This window comes from Coregonus clupeaformis, chromosome 21 (genome assembly GCF_020615455.1).
Source record: "Coregonus clupeaformis isolate EN_2021a chromosome 21, ASM2061545v1, whole genome shotgun sequence".
Classification (NCBI taxonomy): Eukaryota; Metazoa; Chordata; class Actinopteri; order Salmoniformes; family Salmonidae; genus Coregonus; species Coregonus clupeaformis.
The window spans coordinates 414,018-441,382 of record NC_059212.1 but is presented as its reverse complement, the minus strand read 5'-3'; the positions used below and the strand labels follow the sequence as shown (position 1 = coordinate 441,382).

The 27,365-nt window shown below is 44.4% G+C and overlaps 1 protein-coding gene across 1 annotated transcript in view; it reads right to left on the bottom strand.

The window, feature by feature from the left end:
• Positions 1-27,365, bottom strand: part of luzp2 (leucine zipper protein 2) — a 185,447-nt gene that overhangs the window by 17,843 nt on the left and 140,239 nt on the right. The window contains exons 7-9 of the mRNA XM_041841427.2: positions 25,894-25,956; positions 9,567-9,641; positions 2,948-3,115 (exon numbers count right to left, since the gene is read on the bottom strand). Of these exons, the coding sequence (XP_041697361.1) occupies positions 2,948-3,115; positions 9,567-9,641; positions 25,894-25,956 (306 nt within the window). The remainder of the gene's footprint in view (positions 1-2,947; positions 3,116-9,566; positions 9,642-25,893; positions 25,957-27,365) is intronic.

Genomic DNA, 27,365 nt, shown 5'->3' with positions numbered 1-27,365 from the left:
ATTGCAGAGATCTTACCAAAATCAACCAAAACATTTAAAATAGTTTTCTAAATACTTCACTCCGCAGTTTCATGGCATGTGTTGCACTTCCCTTTCAATCTGCATGAATTATTCCTGTCCATCTCATGGACTTCGTTAAAAGAGAGATTTAAACTCATTCAAATGAATGTTGCATATTTTAAGAGATCCAATGCGTTCTGACCATAGCAATACTTCTCTACACTGTAAATAAATGTCAAAAACAAACTCACTGTTTACCCCCGCAACTGATTTCAGCTAGAGAAACCATTAACAAGTCAAAAGGGAAATGCAGAGAGAAAGCCAGCAAATAAAGATCCAGATTTTTCCTCGGGCAGTAAATTACTGCCCCAAGCATTGCACAGAATCCACATTCCACACATCATCTCCCATTACTTGGATGAAAATTGCATGCTATCACCACCACAAGACTTGGCTTCCTTTCTCGGCCTGTTAAATATAATGAGTCTTCCACCCTGATCTTGCTGATCCCGCAACCTCTCACTAATGAATCTTTCACCGGCAGGGGATTGTGTCTGCAGCCAAAGACTGGAGTCTTATCTAGTAATGGTTGTCTAGTGGAGATTAAGGCCCATTATGTTTACGAAAAAAATACCGAACATGATGCTGAGAGGGTAGCTGGTACACACATAAGCGTTATATTTTGTAAAGCTGTAGAAGAAATAATGGTAGGCTTTTAAACCTTTTCTCATTTCAATTATGTAATATTATATTGCTTTCTGTGCAAAATAATTGCCTTTTGATCACAGACAATAACGGCCCTTGTCGGGCTAGTCAGGCATACTAACAAATATCAGCATGTCCAACAGAATGTGTTTAGCAGCTATTCATTTCTACTAAATACCTAATAGATAACCAAATATTCAATGGAAACTGGCCATGAAAGGGCTGATGGAATACATTTGATTACATTTGTAAGAGGCCCAGCCTGCCTTAGCATATTGAGTCCATTGGAGTTGTCCTCACGCAAAAGGAGGAAATACCACATGGCAAATCAACAAGCGAAATGTGGGGTGGTGTTACGTTTGTCAGTGGTCCCCATTTTTGGCCATCTTTGCCAGTGATTTATATTAGATGTGGGCCCCTTCACATTGAACAGACAGCAACGACAGATGGGGAGGACTAGTCATCTTTACAGTGAGGAGAACCCTCTTTGATTCATGCCGCAGACAGTATCCGTGGATACAGCATCGGATGGTCGTAGTGACTGCTCAGGATGGAGTGGAGCTATTTGTATGCTAATCAAGTGAGAAGTACAGATTTGATTTGCATAAGCAGATCCCTAAATCTGAACAAGTATGTTTTCCCTCCGTCGTCTTTCCTTTTGTCAGACACACTACCCTCCTTCACCCCCCACACTCAACCCCTGCAACCCCTTGTTCATTTGGCTTGGAACATGAGAAGAAGCCCAGCACATTTCACTCACATCGGCTGTAATGGAGTCATCTTCTGCCGTTGTGAACATTGACTATAGTTTATATCTTTGGAAATAAAGTGGCCATTACATTACTTGCTTTATGTGGTGCTTCCGTGTAGAGGGGTATTGGAGCATTCTGAGAAAGAGCTATAATGTCCTCTGGGTGGCACATAGCTAACGTCAAGGCTCTTAGCTCGACACCCAACACACAGAGAGGCAGAATGACTTCTGACTGCATCAGGGAGAAAAGCCTCTGAGAAACAGGATTGCTCACTAGGATCAGGGCCGATAAGAAACTGCAACAGAGCTGTGATTGACTTCGATATTCTGATTTTGATATGACCGCAGTAGTTGACTGATATAAACTGTGATTAGGTCCAACATGACTTTGCACAGCGTATAAATAAAGTGAATGGGGTGTAGTTCAGAACAGATGAATGTGATTTTATCTCAATTTCGGTTTCATTTGAAAAAGTCAATGCCCTCAAAAGGTTCATCCTCTTTGCAACGCTGCTGACAAACTTTGCTACATATCCTTGGGCAGAGTGAGTAAGACACAAACCTTCATTTATCCTCTTTATGAGGTAAATAACTTTTGTATTTACTGTGGAAAGCTACTAATGATAAGATACTATTGATCTAGAAACCTGCTCCATTACAATTCATATTTATTTTTCTCATCATCCATTTTTGGGTGGGTGGAGGATGTTAGGCCTATATCTTGTGACAGTACTTACCCAATGAATCAGAGTGACAGCCAGGTGTCAGTATAACAAATCAGCTGTCAAACCTGTAAGCAAGTTGCTAATAGCGCCCCTCAAAAGAAATGCTTACTTATCTATAAATCACTCACAACATATCCAACTTTGAGTTATTGTGGCCTGTTGGTGTTTCACTGTGCGCTCTATCATAGTGACCGTTTTGAATGAAAACCTGCACATAGAGGTTCCCCAGGTTAGAAGCACTGTCATTGAGTCCTCTATAGTTATAATCCTGTTTTCACTAGATAACTTTTCCCTTACCACTGTCACCCTTGGTTTGCTCTCAGGGGATTGAGTCCTTGGCCTTTTATTAAGTGCTCTATGAAGATGATTTTGAAAGACATTCAACAAAGAATGTGTCACATTTAATTATAATTTTGATTGAAAACAAGTGCCGATAGCACACCCTTACATTTAAAATAATTGGGTCTTATTTTCCTGGCAATAGAGTGTGAAGAGTAACATAAATTACACAAAAACCTGCTGTATTCGGACATGTTATTATTTTGAACAATTTCTGCAATCCTATTTGACTATTGTCTTTAGTAGTAATTATGTTCGGAACAACGCCTCTCCAGGGAGTGACACTGGGGGCATTCGATTGAGAAATCGGTACTTGGCTCTGTGGTTGTCACCCCGACAATCTAAATTGATAATCTGCTGCAATGTTTATGCCCATTGCTGTTCCTCTTAACTGGCGGGAGTTGCATGGGGTCAGAATGTACATTACCTTGGCATGTGGCTGCTGAAAGGTGACTATGGAGCTGTTGACGAGTGAGGAATATCTGAACAAGTGGGAGGGGGTGGCAGGGAACCTGTGGCTGCTGGTGGGCTGGTTGTGCAGAACAGCAGAGAAGCAGATGTGCACTGTGTCCTTCAGTGCCTTCAACTGAGACTCCTGTTCCAAGCAACAGAAGCAAACAGATACGAGTCTTTGACCATCCATCCATGTAACAGTAAATAACAATCACTGGCGCTTCCCTTTCTACATTCATCCGACAATTCCCTCAATTACACACCAATTATTGTATATCCACCCACTAATAAAATGTAACCGTTATCAAATCAAATCAAATGTTATTGGTCACATGCGACGTATACAACAGGTGTAGACTTTACAGTGAAATGCTTACTTATGAGCCCATTCCCAGAAATGCAGTTAAAAAGTCAGAAAATTATTTGCTAAATAAAAAAGGAAATAGTAACACAATAAAATAATAACGAGGTACAGAGTCAATGTCTCCTCTGTAGCTCAGCTGGTAGAGCACGGCGCTTGTAACGCCAAGGTAGTGGGTTCGATCCCCGGGACCACCCATACACAAAAATGTATGCACGCATGACTGTAAGTCGCTTTGGATAAAAGCGTCTGCTAAATGGCATATTATATTATATTATAATGTGCAGGGGTACGAGGTAGTTGAGGTAATTGAGGTAATACAGTATGTACATGTAGGTAGTGTCAATGATGATGTAGGTGGGTGTGGTGGTGGAATCAGGCGCAGGACGCAGAACGTAAGTCCAACAGACTTTAGTAGATGCACAACAAAACAAGCACGAATAAATGCCCTGAGGCAAAACTCCGCACGTAGGCGAAAATAACGGGCGCACTAACAGGTGCGACAAAACCCTCCAAACAATATGGAGAAATAGCTCAACCGAGCAAACAGTAGAATAACAGCCTACCGGCACGACAGTCAAACAATCACACACAACACTAGACAAACACAACGAGAACTTATAGGACACTAATTACTTACACTAAACGATAACAGGTGTAACAACAATCAGACAAAAGCAAACGAACATAGAAACATGCAACGGTGGCAGCTAGTATTCCGGAGACGACGAACGCCGAAGCATGCCCGAGCAAGGAAGAGAGGCAGCCTCGGCCGAAACCGTGACAGTACCCCCCCCTTGACGCGCGGCTCCAGACGTGCGCCGACTCCGGCCTCGGGGACGACCAGGAGGACGCGGAGCAGGGTGCGTCGGGTGCCCACGATGGAATTCCGTCAGGAGAGACGGGTCCAAAATGTCTCTCCTCGGCACCCAGCACCGTTCCTCCGGGCCGTACCCCTCCCACTCCACTAGATATTGAAGACCCCCCATCCGACGTCTCAAATCCAAAATGGACCGCACGGAGTACGCCGGTGCCCCCTCGATGTCCAATGGGGGCGGAGGAGTCTCCCTGATCTCACTTTCTTGGAGTGGGCCAGCTACCACCGGCCTGAGAAGCGACACATGGAACGAGGGGTTAATACTTTTATACTCAACAGGTAGTTGTAATTTGTAACACACCTCGTTCAATCTTCTCAGGACTTTAAATGGCCCTACAAACCGCCAACCCAGTTTCCGACAGGGCAGGCGGAGGGGCAGGTTTCTGGTAGAGAGCCAGACTCGATCACCAGGTGCGTACACCGTCCCTCACTGCGGTGGAGATCGGCGCTCGCCTTATGACGACGGAGGGCCCGCTGCAGGTGGACGTGTGCAGCATTCCATGTCTCCTCCGAGCGCCGCACCCACTCATCCACCGCAGGAGCCTCGATCTGGCTCTGCTGCCAAGGTGCCAGAACCGGCTGGTAACCTAACACACATTGGAAAGGGGTTAGGTTAGTGGAGGAATGGCGTAGGGAATTCTGGGCCATTTCGGCCCAGGGAACGTACCTTGCCCACTCCTCCGGCCGGTCCTGGCAGTATGTTCTAAGAAACCTACCCACATCCTGGTTCACACGCTCCACCTGCCCATTACTCTCCGGGGGTAACCCGAGGTGAGGCTCACCGAGACCCCCAACTGCTCCATAAAAGCTCTCCAGACTCTGGAGGTAAATTGGGGACCTCGATCAGACACAATATCCTCGGGTACCCCGTAGTGCCGGGAACACATGGGTGAATAGTGCTTCGGCGGGTTTGCAGGGCAGTAGGAAGGCCCGGCATAGGGAGCAAACGACAGGCCTTAGAAAACCGGTCCACAACGACCAGTATAGTGGTATTCCCCTGTGAAGGAGGAAGGTCAGTGAGGAAATCCACCGAGAGGTGAGACCATGGTCGTTGTGGAACGGGCAGGGGTAATAACTTACCCTAGGCAGATGTCTAGGCGCCTTACACTGGGCGCACACCGAGCAGGAGGAAACATAAACCCTCACATCCCTCGCCAACGTGGGCCACCAGTACTTGGCACTAAGACAGTGCACTGTCCGGCCGATACCAGGGTGTCCAGAGGAGGGTGACGTGTGAGCCCAATAAATCAATCGATCCCGAACCTCGAGCGGAACGTACTTCCGACCCTCCGGGCATTGAGGTGGACTAGGGTCGGTGCGTAACGCCCGCTCGAGTTCAGCATCGACCTCCCCACACTACCGGTGCCACCAGACAAGACTCCGGCAGTATGGGAGTGGGCTCCACGGACCTCTCCTCCGTGTCATACCGCCGAGACAGTGCGTCTGCCTTACCATTCTGTGACCCAGGGATGTACGTGATCTTAAATGTGAACCGGGTCAAAAACATATTCCACCTCGCCTGGCGAGGGTTCAGCCTCCTCGCTGCCCGGATGTACTCCAGGTTACGGTGGTCCGTCAAAATGAGGAAAGGGTGTTGAGCCCCCTCAAGCCAGTGCCTCCACACCTTTAGGGCCTGTACCACGGCTAACAGCTCCCTGTCCCCTACGTCATAGTTTTGCTCCGCCGGTCTGAGCTTCTTGGAATAAAAAGCACAGGGGCGGAGTTTAGGTGGCGCGCCGGACCATTGCGAAAGCACGGCTCCTATACCGGCCTCTGACGCGTCCACCTCTACCTGAAATGGCAAAGAGGGATCCGGATGCGCCAGCACCGGGGCCGAGGTAAACAGGTCCTTCAGCCTCCCAAACGCCCTGTCCGCCTCGGCTGACCACTGCAGACGCACCGGACCCCCCTTCAAAAGAGACGTTATGGGAGCTGCCACCTGTCCAAAACCCCGGATAAACCTCTGGTAGTAATTCGCAATCCCCAAAAACTGCTGCACCTCCTTCACAGTGGTTGGCGTTTGCCAATTACGCACGGCTGACACCCGGTCTACCTCCATCTTCACCCCTGACGCAGACAACTGATAACCCAAAAAGGAGACCGACTCCTGGAAAAACAGACACTTCTCTGCCTTGACATACAGGTCGTGCTCCAACAGCCTCCGCAACACTCGGCGCACCAGGGCCACATGCTCGACTCGGGTAGGCGAGTACACGAGAATGTCATCTATGTACACGACCACCCCCTGCCCCTGCATGTCCCTGAAGATCTCATCCACGAATGATTGGAAAACTGAAGGAGCATTCATCAACCCGTATGGCATGACAAGATACTCGTAATGGCCCGAGGTGGTATTAAAGGCTGTCTTCCATTCATCGCCCCCTAATGCACACAAGTTGTACGCGCTCCTGAGATCTAATTTAGTGAAGAAACGCGCCCGTGCAATGACTCCGTCATGGTCGCAATCAGCGGGAGTGGATAACTGTACTTCACCGTGATCTGATTGAGACCACGGTAATCAATGCACGGGCGTAACCCACCATCCTTTTTCTTCACAAAAAGAAACTCGAGGACGCAGGGGAAGTGGAAGGCCGTATGTATCCTTGTCTCAGAGATTCGTCTATGTAAGTCTCCATAGCTCTCTTCTCCTCCTGAGACAGAGGATACACATGGCTCCGTGGGAGCGCAGCTCCTGCCTGGAGGTCTATCGCACAATCTCCCTGCCTATGGGGAGGCAACTGCGTCGCCCTCGACTTACTGAACACAATAGCCAAATCCCCATACTCAGGGGGAACGTGCAATGCGGGCACCTGGTTTGGACTCTCCACCGAGGTAGCCCCTACGGAAACGCCTAAACATCGACCCACACACTGGGCAGACCACTCCATCAGAGCCCTCTCCTGCCACGAAATAGATGGGTTATGGGTACTCAACCAGGGCATGCCCAGCACCACCGGATACCACCAGAAATAGCTGGATCATCTCCTGATGACCCCCCTGCGCACACATCCTAAGTGGCGCCGTGACCTCCCTGATCAAGCCCGCACCCAACGGACGGCTATCTAGGGCATGAACGGGGAAGGGGACGTCAACAGGGAGAAGGGGAATCCCTAAGGCTAAACAAAATTCCTTATCAACAAAATTCCCAGCCGCGCCTGAATCTACCAGCGCCTTATGCTGGGAATGAGGTGCTACCTGTGGAAAACGCACAGGTATACAGAAGTGTGCAACAGAGAGCTCTGGGTGAGTGGGGGCGCCTACTCACCTGGAAGGACTCCCAGTGCGGGACCTGTCGTCTTCTCCCCTAGGAGGCCATCCCCAGCACCTAGCCGCGGTGTGTCCTCCCTGACCACAGTTGGTGCAGGAGATGGACCCCCTCGTAATCCGACCCCTCCTCTCTCTAGCGCCAGCGCCACCGAGCTCCATGGGGCACGGCTCGGAGGCGCTGGAGGGTGAAATGGACGGACCCCCCTCGGGACGTCCGCGGGTAGCTAGCAGGGTATCCAGCCTGATGGACATGTCGACCAACTGGTCGAACGAGAGGCTGGTGTCCCTACAGGCCAGCTCCCTACGGACGTCCTCACGTAGACTACATCGATAGTGATCGATGAGGGCCCGCTCATTCCACCCTGCATCCGCCGCTAGAGTACGGAATTCCAAGGCGAACTCCTGGGCACTCCTCTTCCCCTGCCGGAGGCAGAACAGACGCTCCCCCGCCGCCTTCCCCTCCGGGGGATGGTCAAACACCGCCCTGAAGCGGCGGGAGAACTCGTCGTAGGTGATGGTGGTAGCGTCTATTCTCCTCCACTCTGCGTTGGCCCATTCCAACGCCTTACCGGAAAGGCAGGAGATCAGGGCGGACACGCTCTCGTGTCCCGAGGGCGCCCGGGTGCACGGTGGCCAGGTAAAGCTCCACCTGGAGAAGGAATCCCTGACACCCGGCAGCGGTCCCATCGTAGGCCCTCGGGAGCGAGAGTCGAACTCCTCTGGGTTCCGGAGCGGGAATGGGCTGACTTGCCGATGGTGCGGGCAGGGAAGATGGTAGTGGAGGTGTCCCTCGGGTCTCCCAGCCTCGGATGGTGGTGATCACCTCCTGCAGTGCGGACCCCATCCGCAGGATCTGGTCATTCTGCTCGCGGACCCTGTCCTCCAGCGTCGCCTGTGCTGCTGCGGCTCCTGCTGATTCCATTCGAGCTGGTGTGTGATTCTGTCAATGATGATGTAGGTGGGTGTGGTGGTGGAATCAGGCGCAGGACGCAGAACGTAAGTCCAACAGACTTTAGTAGATGCACAACAAAACAAGCACGAATAAATGCCCTGAGGCAAAACTCCGCACGTAGGCGAAAATAACGGGCGCACTAACAGGTGCGACAAAACCCTCCAAACAATATGGAGAAATAGCTCAACCGAGCAAACAGTAGAATAACAGCCTACCGGCACGACAGTCAAACAATCACACACAACACTAGACAAACACAACGAGAACTTATAGGACACTAATTACACTAAACGATAACAGGTGTAACAACAATCAGACAAAAGCAAACGAACATAGAAACATGCAATGGTGGCAGCTAGTATTCCGGAGACGACGAACGCCGAAGCCTGCCCGAGCATGGAAGAGAGGCAGCCTCGGCCGAAACCGTGACAGGTAGAGGTAAAAGTGACTAGGCAAACAGGATATATAATAAACAGAGCAGCAGCATATGTGAAGAGTGTGAAAGTGTGTCTATGTGTGAGTGTCTGGCTTCAATATGCATGTGTGTGTGAGCGTATGTAGTGTGTGTGAGCGTATGTAGTGTGTGTGTGTGTTGGAGTGTCAGTGTCAGTGTAGTGTGTGTGAGTAGAGTCTAGTGAGTGTGCATAGAGCCAGTTCAAAAGAGTCAGTGCAAAAAATAAAGACAAAAAAATACATAATAAAGGGTCAATATAAATAGTCTGGGTAGCCATTCAATTAACTGTTCAGCAGGCTTATGACTTGGGGGTAGAGGCTGTTCAGGCGCATTTTGGTCACCAGCCATTCCACAATTATGCATTCATCCCTACACCTACTGTAGAATAGCACAATGAAGCTCCTTCTCCGAAGCATCCATAAATATAAATAGAGCCGAGAAAACTGTACGGCATAAGCGTACTCTCACACCATCCATTTATTCATATAGCAATTTAGAAGTAAAAAAGCACCTCTCAAAATAGTTTGGCATTGCAAAGCATTCCAATAGGTCAGACCGAGAACATTATCCCCGAGAAGAAATGAAGAGGAGAAACACAATACAAACATGAAATTAGAAAATATCAAAGTGAAAGACTAAAATGTTATGGATTAAGATGAAGTAAAAGTTTAATGACATCCACCTTGTCCAGTGCGGCCTTTTCCAACTCTTCTTTGGCAATGGTTAACTTGTGCTCCAGATCCATTAGCTGCTGTCCCTGTGGAAAGACAAGATACTTGAGCTGAAACAATTGAACTGTTGTACTCTTGCAAACACAGCAATTTCCTAACCTACCGTGTCTTGACTACTAAATATAGATTATACGGTCACTTCAGGCAGAGGCGCTTACTAAGACTAAGTGTAAGACTAGCTCTGCGTGGGTCATCACTTTTGGCTGAAATCTAGGTGATTCTGTTCCTCTCAAAGGTATTACCCCAAAAGCCTACAATAAAAAAACAGTACATACCAAACTGTTTGAGCAATAAAGTGAATTGGAATAATGAGTGGTACTTTAATCGACTGATATATCACAAAACTACCTTTTTACAATCCATGAAAAAGGCAGAGTGTGTATGCAATTGCAAGTTCCAGTATTCCAACAGTTAAGAGTCCAACAGACTGAAAATGTAGCCTACAGTCTGGCTTTTAGGATTACCTTTACCCTTCTGCTTTTAACGAAATAAATACATATCCACGACTTATCCCTGTATGATGTGGTAACTGTAAGCCAAGCTATAGACTGCTAGACATCTTATCCTATAAAGCGGCTCAATGTGTAGACCAGTACATTTCACGGTGCAAACTTTAGGATTACATACAGTAGGAGGGTAAGGGGGAATAAAGGGATCCACCTAGATTTATTCAAGACCGTCTCGACTAAAACAAGATGGCTCTTCACCAACGGTTTGATCTTGTCAATGAAAACAATGGCGCCGGTAAAACCATCAAGCGTGCTCAAGAGCAGGATTGAGGTCAACTCTATCTCAACTCAATTAAAATTCAAACCATAAATTGGAAATGTCAGAAATGCTTGTTTTTATTCGCCCTATGAACAAATTGAATCTGATTCATTATGTGAATTGACTGAGTTCAAATGAATTGACTCCCGATTCTAGAAGGCCTCATTACAATATTGAGGAGCTCATCAGGGAGGGAGGACATGCTTAATAGGAGGGGATTTACAGAGAGGGTGTGTAAAACCGCCCGGGTGATGGACTTCACATTGTGAAAGTTTATGGCGCGTCTTTTACAGGGCTCTCTGAATGATATACTGTACAGGCGTACGTTCACAAATTACAAGGTCAACGTCTTCTGGCATGAACAGTGTCAAGACCCATGAAAAAGCTCAGGTCTAAATTATGATATGTGTAGGAGACTTTATGTGGGGGTGTCAGTTCACGTAAGACCTATGGCTATTATGGAGATGTGGAGTGTATTGTGGCCTGTTGCATGGTGTACATTAGCATATACCGGTTGCATCACCGCCTGGTATGTCAACTGCTCGGCATCCGACCGTAAGGCGCTACAGAGGGTAGTGTGTATGGCCCAGTACATCACTGGGGCTAAGCTTCCTGCCATCCAGGACCTCTATAATAGGCGGTCAGAGGAAGGCCCAAAAAATTATCAAAGACTCCAGTCACAAAAGTCATAGACTGTTCTCTCTGCTACCGCATGGCAAGCGGTACCGGAGCGCCAAGTCTAGGTCCAAAAGGCTCCTTAACAGCTTCTACCCCCAAGCCATAAGACTGCTGAACAATTAATCAAATGGCCACCCAGACTATTTGCATTGACCCCCCTCCCCCCCCTTTGTTTTTACACTGCTGCTATTCGCTGTTTATTATCTATGCACAGTTACTTTACCCCTACCTACGTGTACAAATTACCTAAATTACCTCGACTAATCTATACCCCCGCACATTGACTCGGTACCAGTACCCCCTGTATATACAGTGGGGAGAACAAGTATTTGATACACTGCCGATTTTGCAGGTTTTCCTACTTACAAAGCATGTAGAGGTCTGTAATTTTTATCATAGGTACACTTCAACTGTGAGAGACGGAATCTAAAACAAAAATCCAGAAAATCACATTGTATGATTTTTGAGTAATGAATTATATAGGTTCTACATGGAACCCAAAAGGGTTCTACCTGGAACCAAAAAGGGGTTTTGAAAGGGTTCTCCTATGGGGACAGCCAAATAACCCTTTAAGGTTCCAGATAGCACCTTTTTTTTCTAAGATTGTGTGACCTTTCTGAGTTGTCTAGTGTCTGAATGTATCCTGTGTTTTCCTGCTCTTGTCTAGATCATACAGGGATGCTTACACCTGATTTCATGTTTCAACTGTCATTGGCATTGTAAAGGCGCTTTGAACTGACTGTCATAGTGGCTGGTTTTGATTTGAATATAAATGCACCTGTGTTGTGTTGATTATGTGACAAGGTTGGTTTACACCCTCCTTTGTAGTACATTTACATGCTGGGTGTTGCATCAGCAACGTTGTGTAAAAGTGAAATACTCAAATTCAGAGTGCTGCTGAGATCACCCAATTGATCAGATCAAAAAGAAGAAGTAGTCCTATTTTTTTTTTTCTTCACATGGTAAAAAAACAGATCAAGTACACTCAGGCTGAGGCCACACAGAGACATATAAAAAACACATACACATTCATCATTGTCCGTTTTTGTCCGTCAAAAGCTCAACTCATCTCAAACGTACAAAGGCGGACATCTTGGCCCTTTTTTTGACAGGCAAGCATTTTTTAAATTGTATTTATTTCACCTTTATTTAACCAGGTAAGCCAGTTGAGAACAAGTTCTCATTTACAACTGCGACCTGGCCAAGATAAAGCAAAGCAGTGCGATAAAAACAACAACACAGAGTTACATATGGGGTAAACAAAACATAAAGTCTAAAATACAACAGAAAATATATATACAGTGTGTGCGAATGTAGTAAGTTATGGAGGTAAGGCAATAAACAGGCCATAGTGCAAAATAGTTACAATTTCGTATAATACTGGAATGATAGATGTGCAAAAGATGATGTGCAAATAGAGATACTGGGGTGCAAATTAGCAATGTAAATAACAACATGGGGATGAGGTAGTTGGGTGGGCTAATTTCAGAAAGGCTGTGTACAGGTGCAGTGATCGGTAAGCTGCTCTGACGACTGACGCTTAAAGTTAGTGAGGGAGATAAGCATCTCTGTTGTCCATCATCCGTCAACAGAAAAAAACAATTTTTGGGGAAAATAAAATCTCTATGTGGCTGTACTATTGTCAAGTTGTCTCCAGGTTTCAGTGAGCGAGCAAGGTCATTAACTGTTGTGCCATTGAAGGCATCACTAAGATGTAGCAATGCAACAAGTCAGCCTTTTAAGTTAGGAATTGCTGTAGTTTTGTTCTGTTATTGCAGTGGACTGCATGCAGAGCACAGTCATGGACAGAACTGTGATTCAGAACGAACCGTTTGTACAGAAACCAAGGAATCAATTTACTCCGCTGAGGTATTTCGACATTATGGGGAAGTGAGACTATCACACAAAGCCATTTGTAGCTGTCCGACTGTGTTTGAGAGGGAAACCAAAGTAATAAACTTTCCGAAGCAGTTCTTTAATCACGGGCATAAAGGCTAGTATGTAATTTCCCTATATCAAATGCCGATTGAAAAGGAAGAGGTAATCATTGCTCCCTACACTAAATTACTCTGAAGAAGATAGAGGAGAAAGTGGATACTGAAGTGCTTCCAAACGATTCAAAGCAGTCCTTTTTGAGGTAATTGTACAGAAAAGATAGAGGAATTCTAAGGCTCTCATTTCAAATGGAGAGTCTTCTTATTATCAAACATTGCTGGTCAATAATCAGCCGGGGAAGAAGTGGGGTTCTAAACACATTACCACAACCATACATGAGAGGCTGGTAATGGTTCCTTCAGCAACGGTATGTAGCCTACAGTTAAATAACAAGTGGGGTTATTTTCATGCTGTAAACATCTCAGCTGTATATGCAATGAAGGCTGTCTTCCTTTTTATGTGGGCTATACAGACGCAATTTGAAAATATCAATATATGTTTTTTATTGGAGAATAACCTGAGTGCAGGGAGATGCGTTAATGGCTATTGAGTGTTGAATGTGCCTCTTTGGAAGAATAGACTACTAAAGAAAGTCCTCCGAAGGCTTACAGTTTGTTTCCGTGGGGAATATACAATAAGGTGGTGGGGTACAGTAGAGAGGAGACCCATTACAATAGCTGTCATCATTCGAGAGCGCTCTGATGACTATACGGGCAAAGTGACCCATACATGTTGAATTGTGTCTATAAAAGAAGTAAAAGGGAACATCTTCTACATGCCACCACTGAGTATATTGTATTATAAGGCTTCCCTGTCAGGATTGGAAGAGCGTGCACATTTATCTAGCCGTCACTGGCATTAAAATATGTTACAGTATATCCAGAGATATCCAGGCAGGAAAACACATGGCATCTTCAGGATACACCATCTTCATTTGTTGATACCTGCAGGGTTTCAATGGGAGAGCCTTCCCAGTAAACCAAAATTGGTTCTGTGAAAGTTCGCTGAACATTCGTTAGGTCGCGGCAAATTTTCTCATAACACAAAAACTTTCCAGTGGTGATGATTATAGAATGCTTGTATAAAACATTTGCCTGATTGTGCAACAACGTTCCCAGAACACATTTAATATGTTCTTTAAAGGTTCCCAGAATGTTTCATGAGGTTGTGGGAAAAGTCTGGTGGGAACATTGTGGGGACATCACAAAGATATGTTACCAAAACACAAAAACTGTCCAGTTGTGGGGATGATTCTACAATGTTTCTTTTTGGGTGAAAAAAACATACACCTGATGTTACAAGAATGTTCCCAGAACACATTGTGTCTGTTTATTAAAGGTTCCCAGAATGTTTCATTCGGTTGTGGTAACATTGTGGGGGCATGACAAGAGATATGTTCCCAAAACACAAAAACTGTCCAGTTGTGCTGAAATTCTAATAATGTTTGCATCAGGGTGCACAAATCATTTGATGTTGCAAGAATGTTGACAGAACAGACTTTCTGAGTCCTTTAAGGGTTCCCAGAACATGTCATTAGGTTGTGGGAACAGTGTGGGTACATTACAAGAGATAGTTTCCCAAAACACAAATAGTAATAATAATAATGATAATGATAAAAATAATAATAAATTACATTTGTAGAGCGCTTTTCATTTACAGACATAAATATGCTCAGCTGTGATGACATTCATACAATGTTTAAGTTAGGTTGCACAGGACATTCCCTTAACGTTGTAAGAATGAAATAAGTCTGTTTTTATAATGTTCATAGCATATTTGTTTTAGGGTTAACATAATATTCCATTGATGTTCACGCAATATATATTTTACCTTGTCTTGGAGGTCCTCAGAACATTTCAAGAACATTTAGAAAATGTTATATTTAAGTTTTACGAAATATTACCACAACGTTCTTAGCATGTACTGTTTACACTTCATGGGTTGGGAACAAGACATTGCAGGTTCAAATCCCACGTGCAAATGTTCAACATATGAAGAGTAAAAAATATGGTTGGGTGTCTGTATGATTACAAATGTCCTATATCACATACAATACAGTCTTCAACTGAGAAGTACCATTAAATCTGGACCAGATTTGAAATTGTGTTTTTTACATTGGATAAAAGTAGAGACTCAGAGCTAGAAAATGGTATGTCATACACAGCAGTTGAGGAACAATGGGAAAGTAATTCTGCTTTGAAAGTTGATAAACTTGTAACCCCCCCCAAAAAATAAAAAAAATACATGCACAATATTGTGCATGTATTTTTTTTATTTGAAAACATGAAAACATGTTTTTAGAAATGTTTGCAATAAATAAAATATTAATTTACATAAGTATTCACACACCTGAGTCAATATTTGTAGAAGCACCTATGGCGGCGATTACAGCTTTACACATCTGGATTTGGGGATTTTCTCCCATTCTTCCTTGCAGATTTTCTCAAACTCTGTTAATTTAGATGGGGGAGCGGAGGTGTAAAAACAGCCTGCTCATCTCCTTTCCAAGACCCCAACTTTCTTTTGGTTTTCCTATTGGAATAAGGTCACGCCAATCAGCATAATTTTATTAGCCAATCAGGAGCCTTTTCTCCCTGGACTTTGCGTAAAACCCGACTCAGGCAGTCTGTAGTTTCCATTTGATGACCAACCTGTTTTCTCTCCTGCATATTCTACCTCCTTAGAAGAAATTGATTTTTTTTCCTGATATTTAATGTGCGTGCAGCTAAATGTAAGTGCCAAAATCCTGATGTCTTGTTGTTTGGAGCTAAATAGTGTCTGTTGTAAATATGGACCATTCGAGTAAACTTGCTAGCTAGCTCGCGTACTCCCGCTAGCGTTAGCATTAGCATTGTCATCCGAAATGCATTACTATTTAGCATGCTTATTAGTGATTAGCATTTGTTAGCATTTGTCTATGGTGCTAGGCTATTTTCGGTTGTAGCTCGCTCATGCTTATTATGTTTTATAATGTGTAGATATTTCTACATTGCTCTATTGTTCTTTGTCCATCTAGCATGTGTTTGGGTCCACATAGCCTGTTTAGTTGTTGACATGCAAAAAGGCATATTTTTCCCATACTGTGCTATAGCCTAAGCTCTGCTCTTTTCTTTACAGAACCACAATTAGGATCAGAGAGAGTGGTGTTGTATGTGTGTGTGTGTGTGTGTGTGTGTGTGTGTGTGTGTGTGTGTGGATCTTCATTAAACCCTTGAACTGGAACAACTGCTTCCTCGTGTTCTGAACGGACACCCTGTGGTGGTTGCTACCGGCCTAAAATCCAGCACCTAAGTTTGTTATCCCTTTTTATTGGTCCTTCGAATTCATAAACAATCCATATTTTTCAGGAGGTAAACAGCAATCTTCAAGTTTTTCCACAGATTTTCATTGGGACTCAAGTCTGGGCTTTAGCTGGGCCACTCAAGGACTTTCACATTCTTGTTCTGAAGCTATTCCAGCGTTGCTTTGGCTGTATGCTTGGGGTCACTGTCCTGTTGGAACGTAAATCTTCACCCTAGTCTAAGGCGGTTTGCACTCTGAAGCATGTTCTCATCGCATATAAGCTGCATACAAGTCAGTGATACGTGCCTTTGGAACAAGTATAATAAATCAATTTGATATACACCATCACAATAAATCCATTATTTATTTTAGGCAAGTCTAAATAAGGTCTGATAAGTTCCTTTCCTGAGGATGGCTCACCCCTCACAGTTCTAGGTGACTTTAACCTCCCTACGTCTGCCTTTGACTAATTTCTCTCTGCCTCTTTCTTTCCACGCCTTTCCTCTTTTTACCTCACCCTCTCACCGTCCCCCCCTACTCACAAGGCAGGCAATACGCTTGACCTCATCTTTACTAGATGCTGTTCTTCTACTAATCTCACTGCAACTCCCCTCCAAGTCTCCGACCACTACTTTGAATCCTTTTCTCTCTCGCTCTCCTCCAACACTACTCACTCTGCCCCTACTCAGATGGTAATGTGCCGTCGCAACCTTCGCTCTCTCTCTCCCGCTACTCTCTCCTCTTCCAACCTATCATCTCTTCCCTCTGCTAAATCCTTCTCCCTCCGATCTCCTGATTCTGCCTCCTCAACTCTCCTCTCCTCCCTTTCTGCATCTTTTGACTCTCTATGTCCCCTATCCTCCCGGTCGGCTCGGTCCTCCCCTCCTGCTCTGTGCCTTGATGACTCATTGCGAGCTCACAGAACAGGGCTCCGGGCAGCCGAGCGGAAATGGAGGAAAACTAGACTCCCTGCGGACCTGTCATCTTTTCACTCCCTCCTCTCTACATTTTCTTCCTCTGTTTCTGCTGCTAAAGCCACTTTCTACCACTCTAAATGTAAAGCCAGGTCGCAGTTCAAATAAAATAAAATAAAATTACATTTTATTGGCCACATGCGGCGAATACAACAGGTGCAGACATTACAGTGAAATGCTTACTTACAGCCCTTAACCAACAGTGCATTTATTTTTAACATAAAAATAAAACAACAACAACAAAAAGTGTTGAGAAAAAATGAGCAGAAATAAAATAACAGTAGGGAGGCTATATATACAGGGGGGTACCGGTGCAGAGTCAATGTGCGGGGGCACCGGCTAGTTGAGGTAGTTGAAGTACATGTGGGCAGAGTTAAAGTGACTATGCATAAATAATTAACAGAGTAGCAGCAGCGTAAAAGGATGGGGTGGGGGGGCAGTGCAAATAGTCCGGGTAGCCATGATTAGCTGTTCAGGAGTCTTATGGCTTGGGGGTAGAAGCTGTTGAGAAGTCTTTTGGACCTAGACTTGGCACTCCGGTACCGCTTGCCGTGTGGTAGCAGAGAGAACAGTCTATGACTAGGGTGGCTGGAGTCTTTGACAATTTTGAGGGCTTTCCTCTGACACCGCCTGGTATAGAGGTCCTGGATGGCAGGAAGCTTGGCCCCAGTGATGTACTGGGCCGTACGTATTACCCTCTGTAGTGCCTTGCGGTCGGAGGCCAAGCAGTTGCCATACCAGGCGGTGATGCAACCAGTCAGGATGCTCTCGATGGTGCAGCTGTATAATTTTTTTGAGGATCTGAGGACCCATGCTAAATCTTTTCAGTCTCCTGAGGGGGAATAGGCTTTGTCGTGCCCTCTTCACGACTGTCTTGGTGTGTTTGGACCATGATAGTTCGTTGGTGATGTGGACACCAAGGAACTTGAAGATCTCAACCTGTTCCACTACAGCCCCGTCGATGAGAATGGGGGCGTGCTCAGTCCTCTTTTTTTTCCTGTAGTCCACAATAATCTCCTTTGTCTTGGTCACGTTGAGGGAGAGGTTGTTGTCCTGGCACCACACGGCCAGGTCTCTGACCTCCTCCCTATAGGCTGTCTCATCGTTGTCGGTGATCAGGCCTACCACTGTTGTGTCGTCGGCAAACTTAATGATGGTGTTGGAGTCGTGCCTGGCCATGCAGTCATGGGTGAACAGGGAGTACAGGAGGGGACTGAGCACGCACCCCTGAGGGGCCCCCGTGTTGAGGATCAGTGTGGCAGATGTGTTGTTACCTACCCTTACCACTTGGGGGCGGCCTGTCAGGAAGTCCAGGATCCAGTTGCAGAGGGAGGTGTTTAGTCCCAGGATCCTTAGCTTAGTGATGAGCTTTGAGGGCACTATGGCGTTGAATGCTGAGCTGTAGTCAATGAATAGCATTCTCACGTAGGTGTTCCTCTTGTCCAGGTGGGAAAGGGCAGTGTGGAGTGCAATAGAGATTGCATCATCTGTGGATCTGTTGGGGCGGTATGCAAATTGGAGTGGGTCTAGGGTTTCTGGGATAATGCTGTTGATGTGAGCCATGACCAGCCTTTCGAAGCACTTCATGGCTACAGACGTCAGTGCTACGGGTTGTAAATGAGAACTTGTTCTCAACTGGCTTACCTGGTTAAATAAAGGTTAAATAAAATAAATAAAAATAAAAGCCTCTGCCTCTAACCCTAGGAAGCTCTTTGCCACCTTCTCCCTGATGAATTCTCCTCCCCCTCCCTCTCTGTGGATGACTTCGTCAACCATTTTGAAAATAAGTTTGACGACATTCAATCCTCATTTATTAAGTCAAATGACACCGCTGGTCCTGCTCACACTGCCCTACCCTATGCTTTGACTTCTTTCTCCCCTCTCTCTCCAGATGAAATCTTGCGACTTGTGACGGCTGGCCGCCCAACAACCTGCCCGCTTGACCCTATCCCCTCCTCTCTTCTCCAGACCATTTCTGGAGACGTTCTCCCTTACCTCACCTCGCTCATCAACTCATCCTTGACCGCTGGCTATGTCCCTTCCGTCTTCAAGAGAGCGAGAGTTGCGGTGACCCGATCCTGCAGGTTCATGCTCTACAACATTCGCAGAGTACGACCCTACCTTACACAGAAAGCGGCACAGGTCCTAATCCAGGCACTTGTCATCTCCTGTCTGGATTACTGCAACTCACTGTTGGCTGGGCTCCCTGCCTGTGCCATTACAACAACTTATCCAGAACGCTGCAGCCCCCCAAGTTATCTCATGTCACCCCGCTCCTCCGCACTCTCCACTGGCTTCCAGTTGAAGCTCGCATCTACTACAAAACCATGGTGTTTGCCTACGGAGCTGTGAGGGGAACGGCACCTCCTTACCTTCAGGCTCTGATCCTACACCCAAACGAGGGCACTACGTTCATCCACCTCTGGCCTGCTAGCCCCCCTACCTCTACGGAAGCACAGTTCCCGCTCAGCCCAGTCAAAACTATTCGTTGCTCTGGCACCCCAATGGTGGAACAAGCTCCCCCACGACGCCAGGACAGCGGAGTCACTGACCACCTTCCAGAGACACTTGAAACCCTACCTCTTTAAGGAATACCTGGAATAGTATAAAAGTAATCCTTCTACCCCACCCCCCCCCACTAAAAATGTTTTGGGGTGGTTGTCCCACTGGCTATCATAAGTTGAATGCACCAATTTGTAAGTCGCTCTGGATAAGAGCGTCTGCTAAATGACGTAAATGTAAAAAAGAAAATGTATTTCAGAAGCACAGAATATACGTTGGCCTACTGTATGTTATCTGGCTATGCGCCATGCCACACGCTGGAGGCTTGTTAATTTAGTAGACAATATATTCTTAGAAGTCCCGTGCCATTATTTTATATTATATGATTTTATAGTAAGAAGAATATAATTGAACTTAAGTGCATAAAATAGAAAGGATATTTTTCCCATCCTGGAGCGAGTGTGCATATGAAGTGGCTATGTTGAGCGTAAAAGTGATAATTTGAAACGGGTCCTATACGCTAGATTTTGAGTTATTTGGCAACTTTAATTGTGAATGATACAAACCTTACAATGTCGTAGAAATCAAAACATATATTGGCTGCATGATGCGACTAAAGGCCATTGATGATTTGAGAAAGTCACAAAAAAAGCTTGCGCTCTGTTCCTTGCCTCAGACTACACACACGCTGTTCTCTCATCAAGTGATCATATTTTCACCCATCAGACTATTCTCAATGGAATCTTGTCTTTACTAATATGTAAAATTTGTTCGATTTAGAATGGGCCATTATCAAATGGGCAGGGGCAGGGAAAAAAGACATGTCATCCATATGCACCCGAATAGCGAATGGAGACCACTTTCCCGCCAGTTCGTTTTTAATTCATGCGGGTAGGCTACTCGGGTTATTTCACTCCACACATCAACCACTGTTTGAGGAGCATGCAGCCACTCATATGCCATGGGCTCTCCAACCCTGTTCCTGCAATTACCCAGTGCTTAATTGGGGAAACCAAGTTAAATCTGTTTGGGAACATCAATAGTAACATGTTTTCACAACGAAACATATTTCATTAAACTGTTGACAACCCCTCTCTCTGGAAAGGAATGAAGGAGAGACGGGAGGAGATGGAAGTTTGGAGCATAGCATAAGGTAACCAGTCCATAAGTATGCCTAATAATACAGTCCACACTCAAAGGTGATTTACTAGATTTTGTTTAATTTTGGAGTATAGGCTAGACCAATTATGTACCAAAGACATCTTAAATCAGTTTTTTTTAAATGTTTTTCTGCTATGCGTAATATAAGTAGGCTATATATTGTAGAAAGGCACCATCATCGGCTTGGGCTCATATTTAGGCCTATGCTATGCATAAGCTCTAATATGCATGAGGGTTTTGAATTAATCATCACCTTAGAAAGCGCTGTCCATTTCGATGTGTTAGGCTTTGAAACAACATCCCCAACGACCATGTTTTCCACTCAGTTTCAACCTGTTATTGAACTTCTTTCTTCAAATTCATCAAAGTGAAGTGAAGTGAGTTTTAAAATGATGATAAGTGTTTGATGTGATTTTCGATTGCATTTGCATTGATGTCAGAGTGGTTAGAGGGACAATAGAGCCCCGAGGACCAAGCCATTAGTGACCTGATGATCGTTAGTGAGTTGGGTACTACCAAAGCATGTCCAGAGTGCATAAGAGGAGATTACCATTGTCAACGGTCACATAGAATTTTACTTCGGTCATGACTCATAACTGCTGGTGTGGCGGTAATACGATGACCCCAACAGCCCTAGCCACCACCATGCTTCCCGGTAGGAATGGTGTTAGACGGGTGATGAGCTGTGCCTGGTTTTCTCCAGACAGCGCTTTGCATTTAGGCCAAAGAGCTCAATTTTTGTCTCATCAGACCACATAATCTTTTGCCTTATGCTCTCAAGGTCTTTCACGTGCCTTTTTGCAAAATGTCATGTGCCTTTTTCTCAGGAGTGGCTTCCGTCTGGCCACTCTCCCATAAAGCCCAGATTGGTGAAGTGCTGTAGCGACTGTTGTCCTTCTGGCAGGTTCTCCCATCTCAGCCAAGGAACTCTGTCAGAGTGGTCATTGGGTTCTTGGTCACCTCACTGACCAAGGTCCTTCTTGCCTGGTTGCTCAGTTTGGTCGGACAGCCAGCTCTAGTCAGAGTCTGGGTAGTTCCATACTTTTTCCATTTCCCAATGATGGAGACCACTGTGCTCTTGGAAACTTTCAACACTCTAGAAATGGTTTTATACCCTTCCCCAGATATATGTCTCATCACAATTATATCTCAGAGATCTACGGCCAGTTCCTTGAACTTCATGGTATAGTTTCTGCTCTGACATGCACTGTCAACTGTGGGACCTTATATAGACAGGTGTGTTTCTTTCTAAATCGTGTTCAAACAGGTGGACTCCTATGAAGTTGTAGTGACATCTCAAGGAGGATCAAAGGAAATTGGATGCACCTGAGCTCAATTTGGAGTGTCATAGCAAAGGGGTGTGAAAACTTATGTAAATGAGATATTTCTGTATTTCATTTTCAATACATTTGACAACATTTCTCAAAACATGTTTTCACTTTGCCATTATGGGGTATTGTGTGTAGATGTGTGAAAAAAATTATATATTTAATCAATTTTGAATTCAGGCTGTAATACAATAAAATGTGGAATAAGTCAAGGGGTATGAATACTTTCAGAAGGCACTGTATGTGACGGAACACGGTAACAGCTTATTTTTATAAAAATAAAATGAATACCCTAACCACCAAGATGCACGGTCAGCAAGATGTGTGGTCAAATGATGAAAACAACAGTAGCCTAAACATCATTATAGTGGCCTTGATAAATAGTGAAAATCACAAAGGCAATAATGGCATTATAATGAATATAAGTGTCTATGTCAATTATTGTCAGCTCGTGTTAACATTGTGTGCGTCTTCATGCAATGGCATCAGTTGGATTTCATTTAGTTTTTATCCCTTGTCCTAACAGTTGACACAAATCTTCGTAACTTTCATTTGCTTGACACACTTTGACTTACCTTTGTTTGGTTGTAGTGAGTAATAGTCTCCGGTTTTCTCTTTATTGTGTTCCTTTTGTCTTGTCATTCTTCAGCACGGTTGCACAACGGCTGTGCAGGTGCCTTATTTTGCACGGAGGGAGGGAGCTCCCAACTCACTTTGTTCATGGTGGCGGCCAATGACAGTGAAGTGAAGAAATTGTCCATGGTGACATTTCTCCCCTTGCCAATGTAAGGTTCCACAAGCTTCATCACCACATTCTCCGACAGACCTGCTGCTGAAAGCCGTTCAGCATGTACAATTACGCACGCTCTCACTTTGTAGCCTAGCCTACTCCAAGTAGGCCAGAGTAGACTGATAAGACTGTTTGTATTCGGTGGACTGATATAGGGTGCATACCATTTTGAGATTATAATTAGAACAGATCAATACAATAGAATGGCCCGCCCTGTTCTTCATTCACAATTGGTGATTACATAATTATGCATTGTTCGCTTCCCCTCACTCATCAACTCACCCATTCTCCCCCTTTCACCCCCCATCATACTTTACTTCATTTATTTCATCTGTTGTTATACACTGAGTATACCAAACATTAGCAACAAAATGTAATTCATGAGCAGTCATAATGACTGCTTTATCAGTTCTAGTGTTACGAACAGTTTCAATGTGTTCTGCACCCTAAAATAAACATTGTAGAATCACCTGCACAACTGGGAGGTTTTTGTGTTTTGGGAACATATCTTTTGTGATGTCCCCACAATGTTCCCACCAGACTGTTCCCACAACCTAATGAAACATTCCGGGAACCTTTAAAGAACAGACGAAATGTGTTCTGGGAACTTTCTTGGGGAACACTTTATTTGGATAGTCCATCTGTAGATGCTCTACAGACTATTAGTAACATTTCAACTAACTATATCTACTAGCCCTAACCTTAACCCTTATCCTAACCCTAAACTTAACCCTAACCTTCACCTTAATAACCTTTGCCCTAACACTTATTTTAAACAAAACCCTAACTGTAACCTTAGCAAGCAGTTGCTTATCAACAGATAGTTTGTTGATAGTATGACCATCTGTAGAGCATCTACAGATGGAAAATCCAGACTATCCAAATAAAGTGTGGCCCGTTCTTGTAACATCAGGTGAATGTTTCTGCACCCTAAAATAAACATTGTAGAATCATCCACACAACTGGACAGTTTTTGTTCTAACCAGACTGTTCCCACAATGAAACATGCTGGGAACCTTTAAAGAGCAGATTAAACATTCTTGCAACATCAGGCGAATGTTTTATACAAACATGCTATAGTCATCACCACGAATGGACAGTTTTTGTATTATGAGAACATTTGCCGCAACCTAATGAATGTTCTGGGAACTTTCACAGAACCAATTTTGATTTGCTGGGAAAACATTACTGGTTCATTGTGTTATTACATTACCTGGAAACCTAATGAATGTTTCTCTCTGACGTTATCATCCTAATGTTAGATAAAACCCTAACTAGAACTTAATGGAAATCTTAGCTAATGTTCGCGGTTTGCTGGGTTACTCTTGGAAGCAAACCATGAAAATGAGCCACACAATTGGAATGGTGTCTTCTCATCAGTTAGAATAAAATGCTATCATATCTGAATCATGTGAAGTATTAGCAATAAAGTATTTTTATATTTGTACATAAAAATGCCCAAAACTTGTATCTTCAATTTTATAAGGTGACCATATGGTTGGTCATGTTTGTTGAGAAGAAATAGAGGTTTATATGTTATGTTTGCTACAAAAATCACTGCAGTTCAATAACAGTCACATCCAGTGACTTATTGGTAAAGTCATCAATAACTACTTTTATTAATTATGACCTATAGCTGACCACAGCATCACCACTGCAAAGCTGAAAAAACATCCAAGTCAGTCTACCTCTTACTTTCCGTTGAAGTGAATACCTTTGGACAGGTCTTACACATCACTGCCATGCATCCTTGAGATTGAAATTGAACGGTCGAGAGGACCAACTCGACAATATATTCAGACAATTTGCTATAGGAAGCATTAAACTCAGTGGGGAGGACTGAGCCCTTTTCTAGCCACTGTCATTATTCCATCTGACAGAGCTTAAAAAATGACAGGTCTGAGGGATCAAATCTCACATTTATGAAATGGTATTAGGAGGCACTGTGGCAGAAATGTCAACTGACATTTCTCGACCCAGCCCTCCAAACAAGAACAGAAAGGTCAGCCTATGTCCCCGTAAATGCCAACGATTATTGCATGAATCCTTAGATACAAAAAATACAACACTTAAAAAGGTCAATTCCTCCAATTAGAATGAGATGATAATGTGTAGTTGTGTGTAAGCATATAGTTTACTTTATGTGATAGATTTGTTGGGAGTTACATTTTATTGTAGTTGGTTTATCATACCAGAGCTTGCAGTCTTGTCCAGGTCTCCCTTATCTCAATGGGTCTTTATGGATTGCATAAGGATTCAATTATTTATTTAACACCATATATTGATTTATGTATACTACCTTCAAGGAATTTGTGGCAATGCAGCATAGATCTGACTTCAATTTAAACAATATCTCAGAAAAGGTTTGGCATTGGATAATGTACTTATTGGTTGTTGTATCTATAACATCCTTCATGCTGCAAGTGTGGAAACAGATGCAACACATTACAAATTCTATTTATTTTCTGGGAAGGAGCTTATTCACTTTGGCATGTGACAACAGTGTAAATAATGTGTGGCACGTCAATGTCCATAGGAATTGACAAGACAGCACAAACAGATCTGGAACGTGTAAGCTATCTGTCCAAAGCTGTACACATCATGAAACCAAAGGAAACCTTCCAGGGTGGTAATAGAATAATGGCAGTTGCACAGACTCCATATAAGAGGGGAAAGCAATGGTGCAAAAGCCTGTGAGCCCTCTGTGTACTGACCATCCCTTCCAGGGGGGACTTATTCATCGCAGACTCAATTAAGCCAAGTGCCCCCAGATAGGATCATATTTTCAAGGTGGACTGGAGCACCTGTTTACTCCTGGTCTAGAACCATAATAAAGCAGCCCCCTTCACTTTGCGCTTACCTTGAAAATTAAATCCTTTTTCCCATACCGCAGCTCTTTCAGTTGAGCCTGGATTTTCTTGGACTGCAAGGAGAAGATAAGAAAATAAGTGTTAGCTTATTCAAATAGTGAAATTGGTTTTAGATCACGTAGCAGGATTTTGCCGGCTGCAGCGGAGCACTCCTTTGTGCGTGTTCCTTGGACAATGCTCCGGCTCAAAGGAGGGACCTACAGAGGGCAAGAAAATTTAAAATCTCCCATTCAGTGAACTGCAAAGCCCACACAATGATTCAGTCATGCACTGGCTACTTGCCCACTGTCTAAAGCCCTATTCTCACTCCACTCCACTCCACTCCACACAACCACTACCACACATACAGTTCCCTGGTAGCACCCCTCCCCTCCCCTCTCATCTCGATGGCCACACACACACACAATAACACATACAGACACACACACACAGAGCTCAGACAGTCTGCACAATGCATGGCTTTCCCTGGTCTCCGATCTTAACTGCAGCACACGTATGCACAAACACACACGGTGCCCAGCTCTCCCTGACATTACTATAGTTGCACATCAGTAAGCTCATGGAAGCACATGGGGGTTGGCTCCCTGATGCTGGAGATGCAGTCAGTCCTCTTGGAGCCTTTGCACCAATGAGAGTTTAACAACTGTTTTCATCCCCCCGGGGAAGTAACTTCTTTAAACAAAAGGTGGATAACATGAAAGGTAGAAAGACCCATTTTAAAAGAATACATAAAAAGGTGAGAGTGAAATGAGGTTAGGAACAGATCGAAATGTACTGGGGGGGGAGGGGTGGTCCAAAATAGGGGAGTGTTGTCAAACTTTTCTTTTTGCTTTGGGGAAGGTTGTTTGTTTTTTGGGGGGGCACAGGGGAGGGTAGTGCGTTTTTTCCCTGGTTTACTTTCGCTCTTCTGCTCGTATTTTCCCTATAAACAACGGCTTGACTTACTTTTAATATTACCCTAATAACATTTAGAAACATTTGTGAAGGTTTGGTATGGTGTTTCTATTATTAAGCTTTAGCTACTGCAGGCCTATGATATGAAGGCAGTGCACCCCGGCGCTCCAACTGACTCTGACAGTTGCACTTGAGGTGAGGAAGACTGTTTCAGGCCTACCAGAGTTACTCCTATAATCTAACAATATAATGCTTATTTGCATACAAAATATTTGTATAGAAAATTTACAAATGACCCACCTTCTGTACGTCTATATCTGTATAGTAGCCATCTGACATAAAGAAATGCATGTCGGTGTCGTAGCATGCCACCGGCATATCTCTATCTCTCTGGGGTTAGGCCTAAGCTTCTCTTCCTTTATATAGGCTATATATACATTACCAGTCAAAAGTTTGGACACACCTACTCATTCAAGGGTTTTTCTTTATTTTTACAATTTTTTACAATGTAGAATAATAGTGAAGACATCAAAACTATGAAATAACACATATGGAGTCATGTAATAAC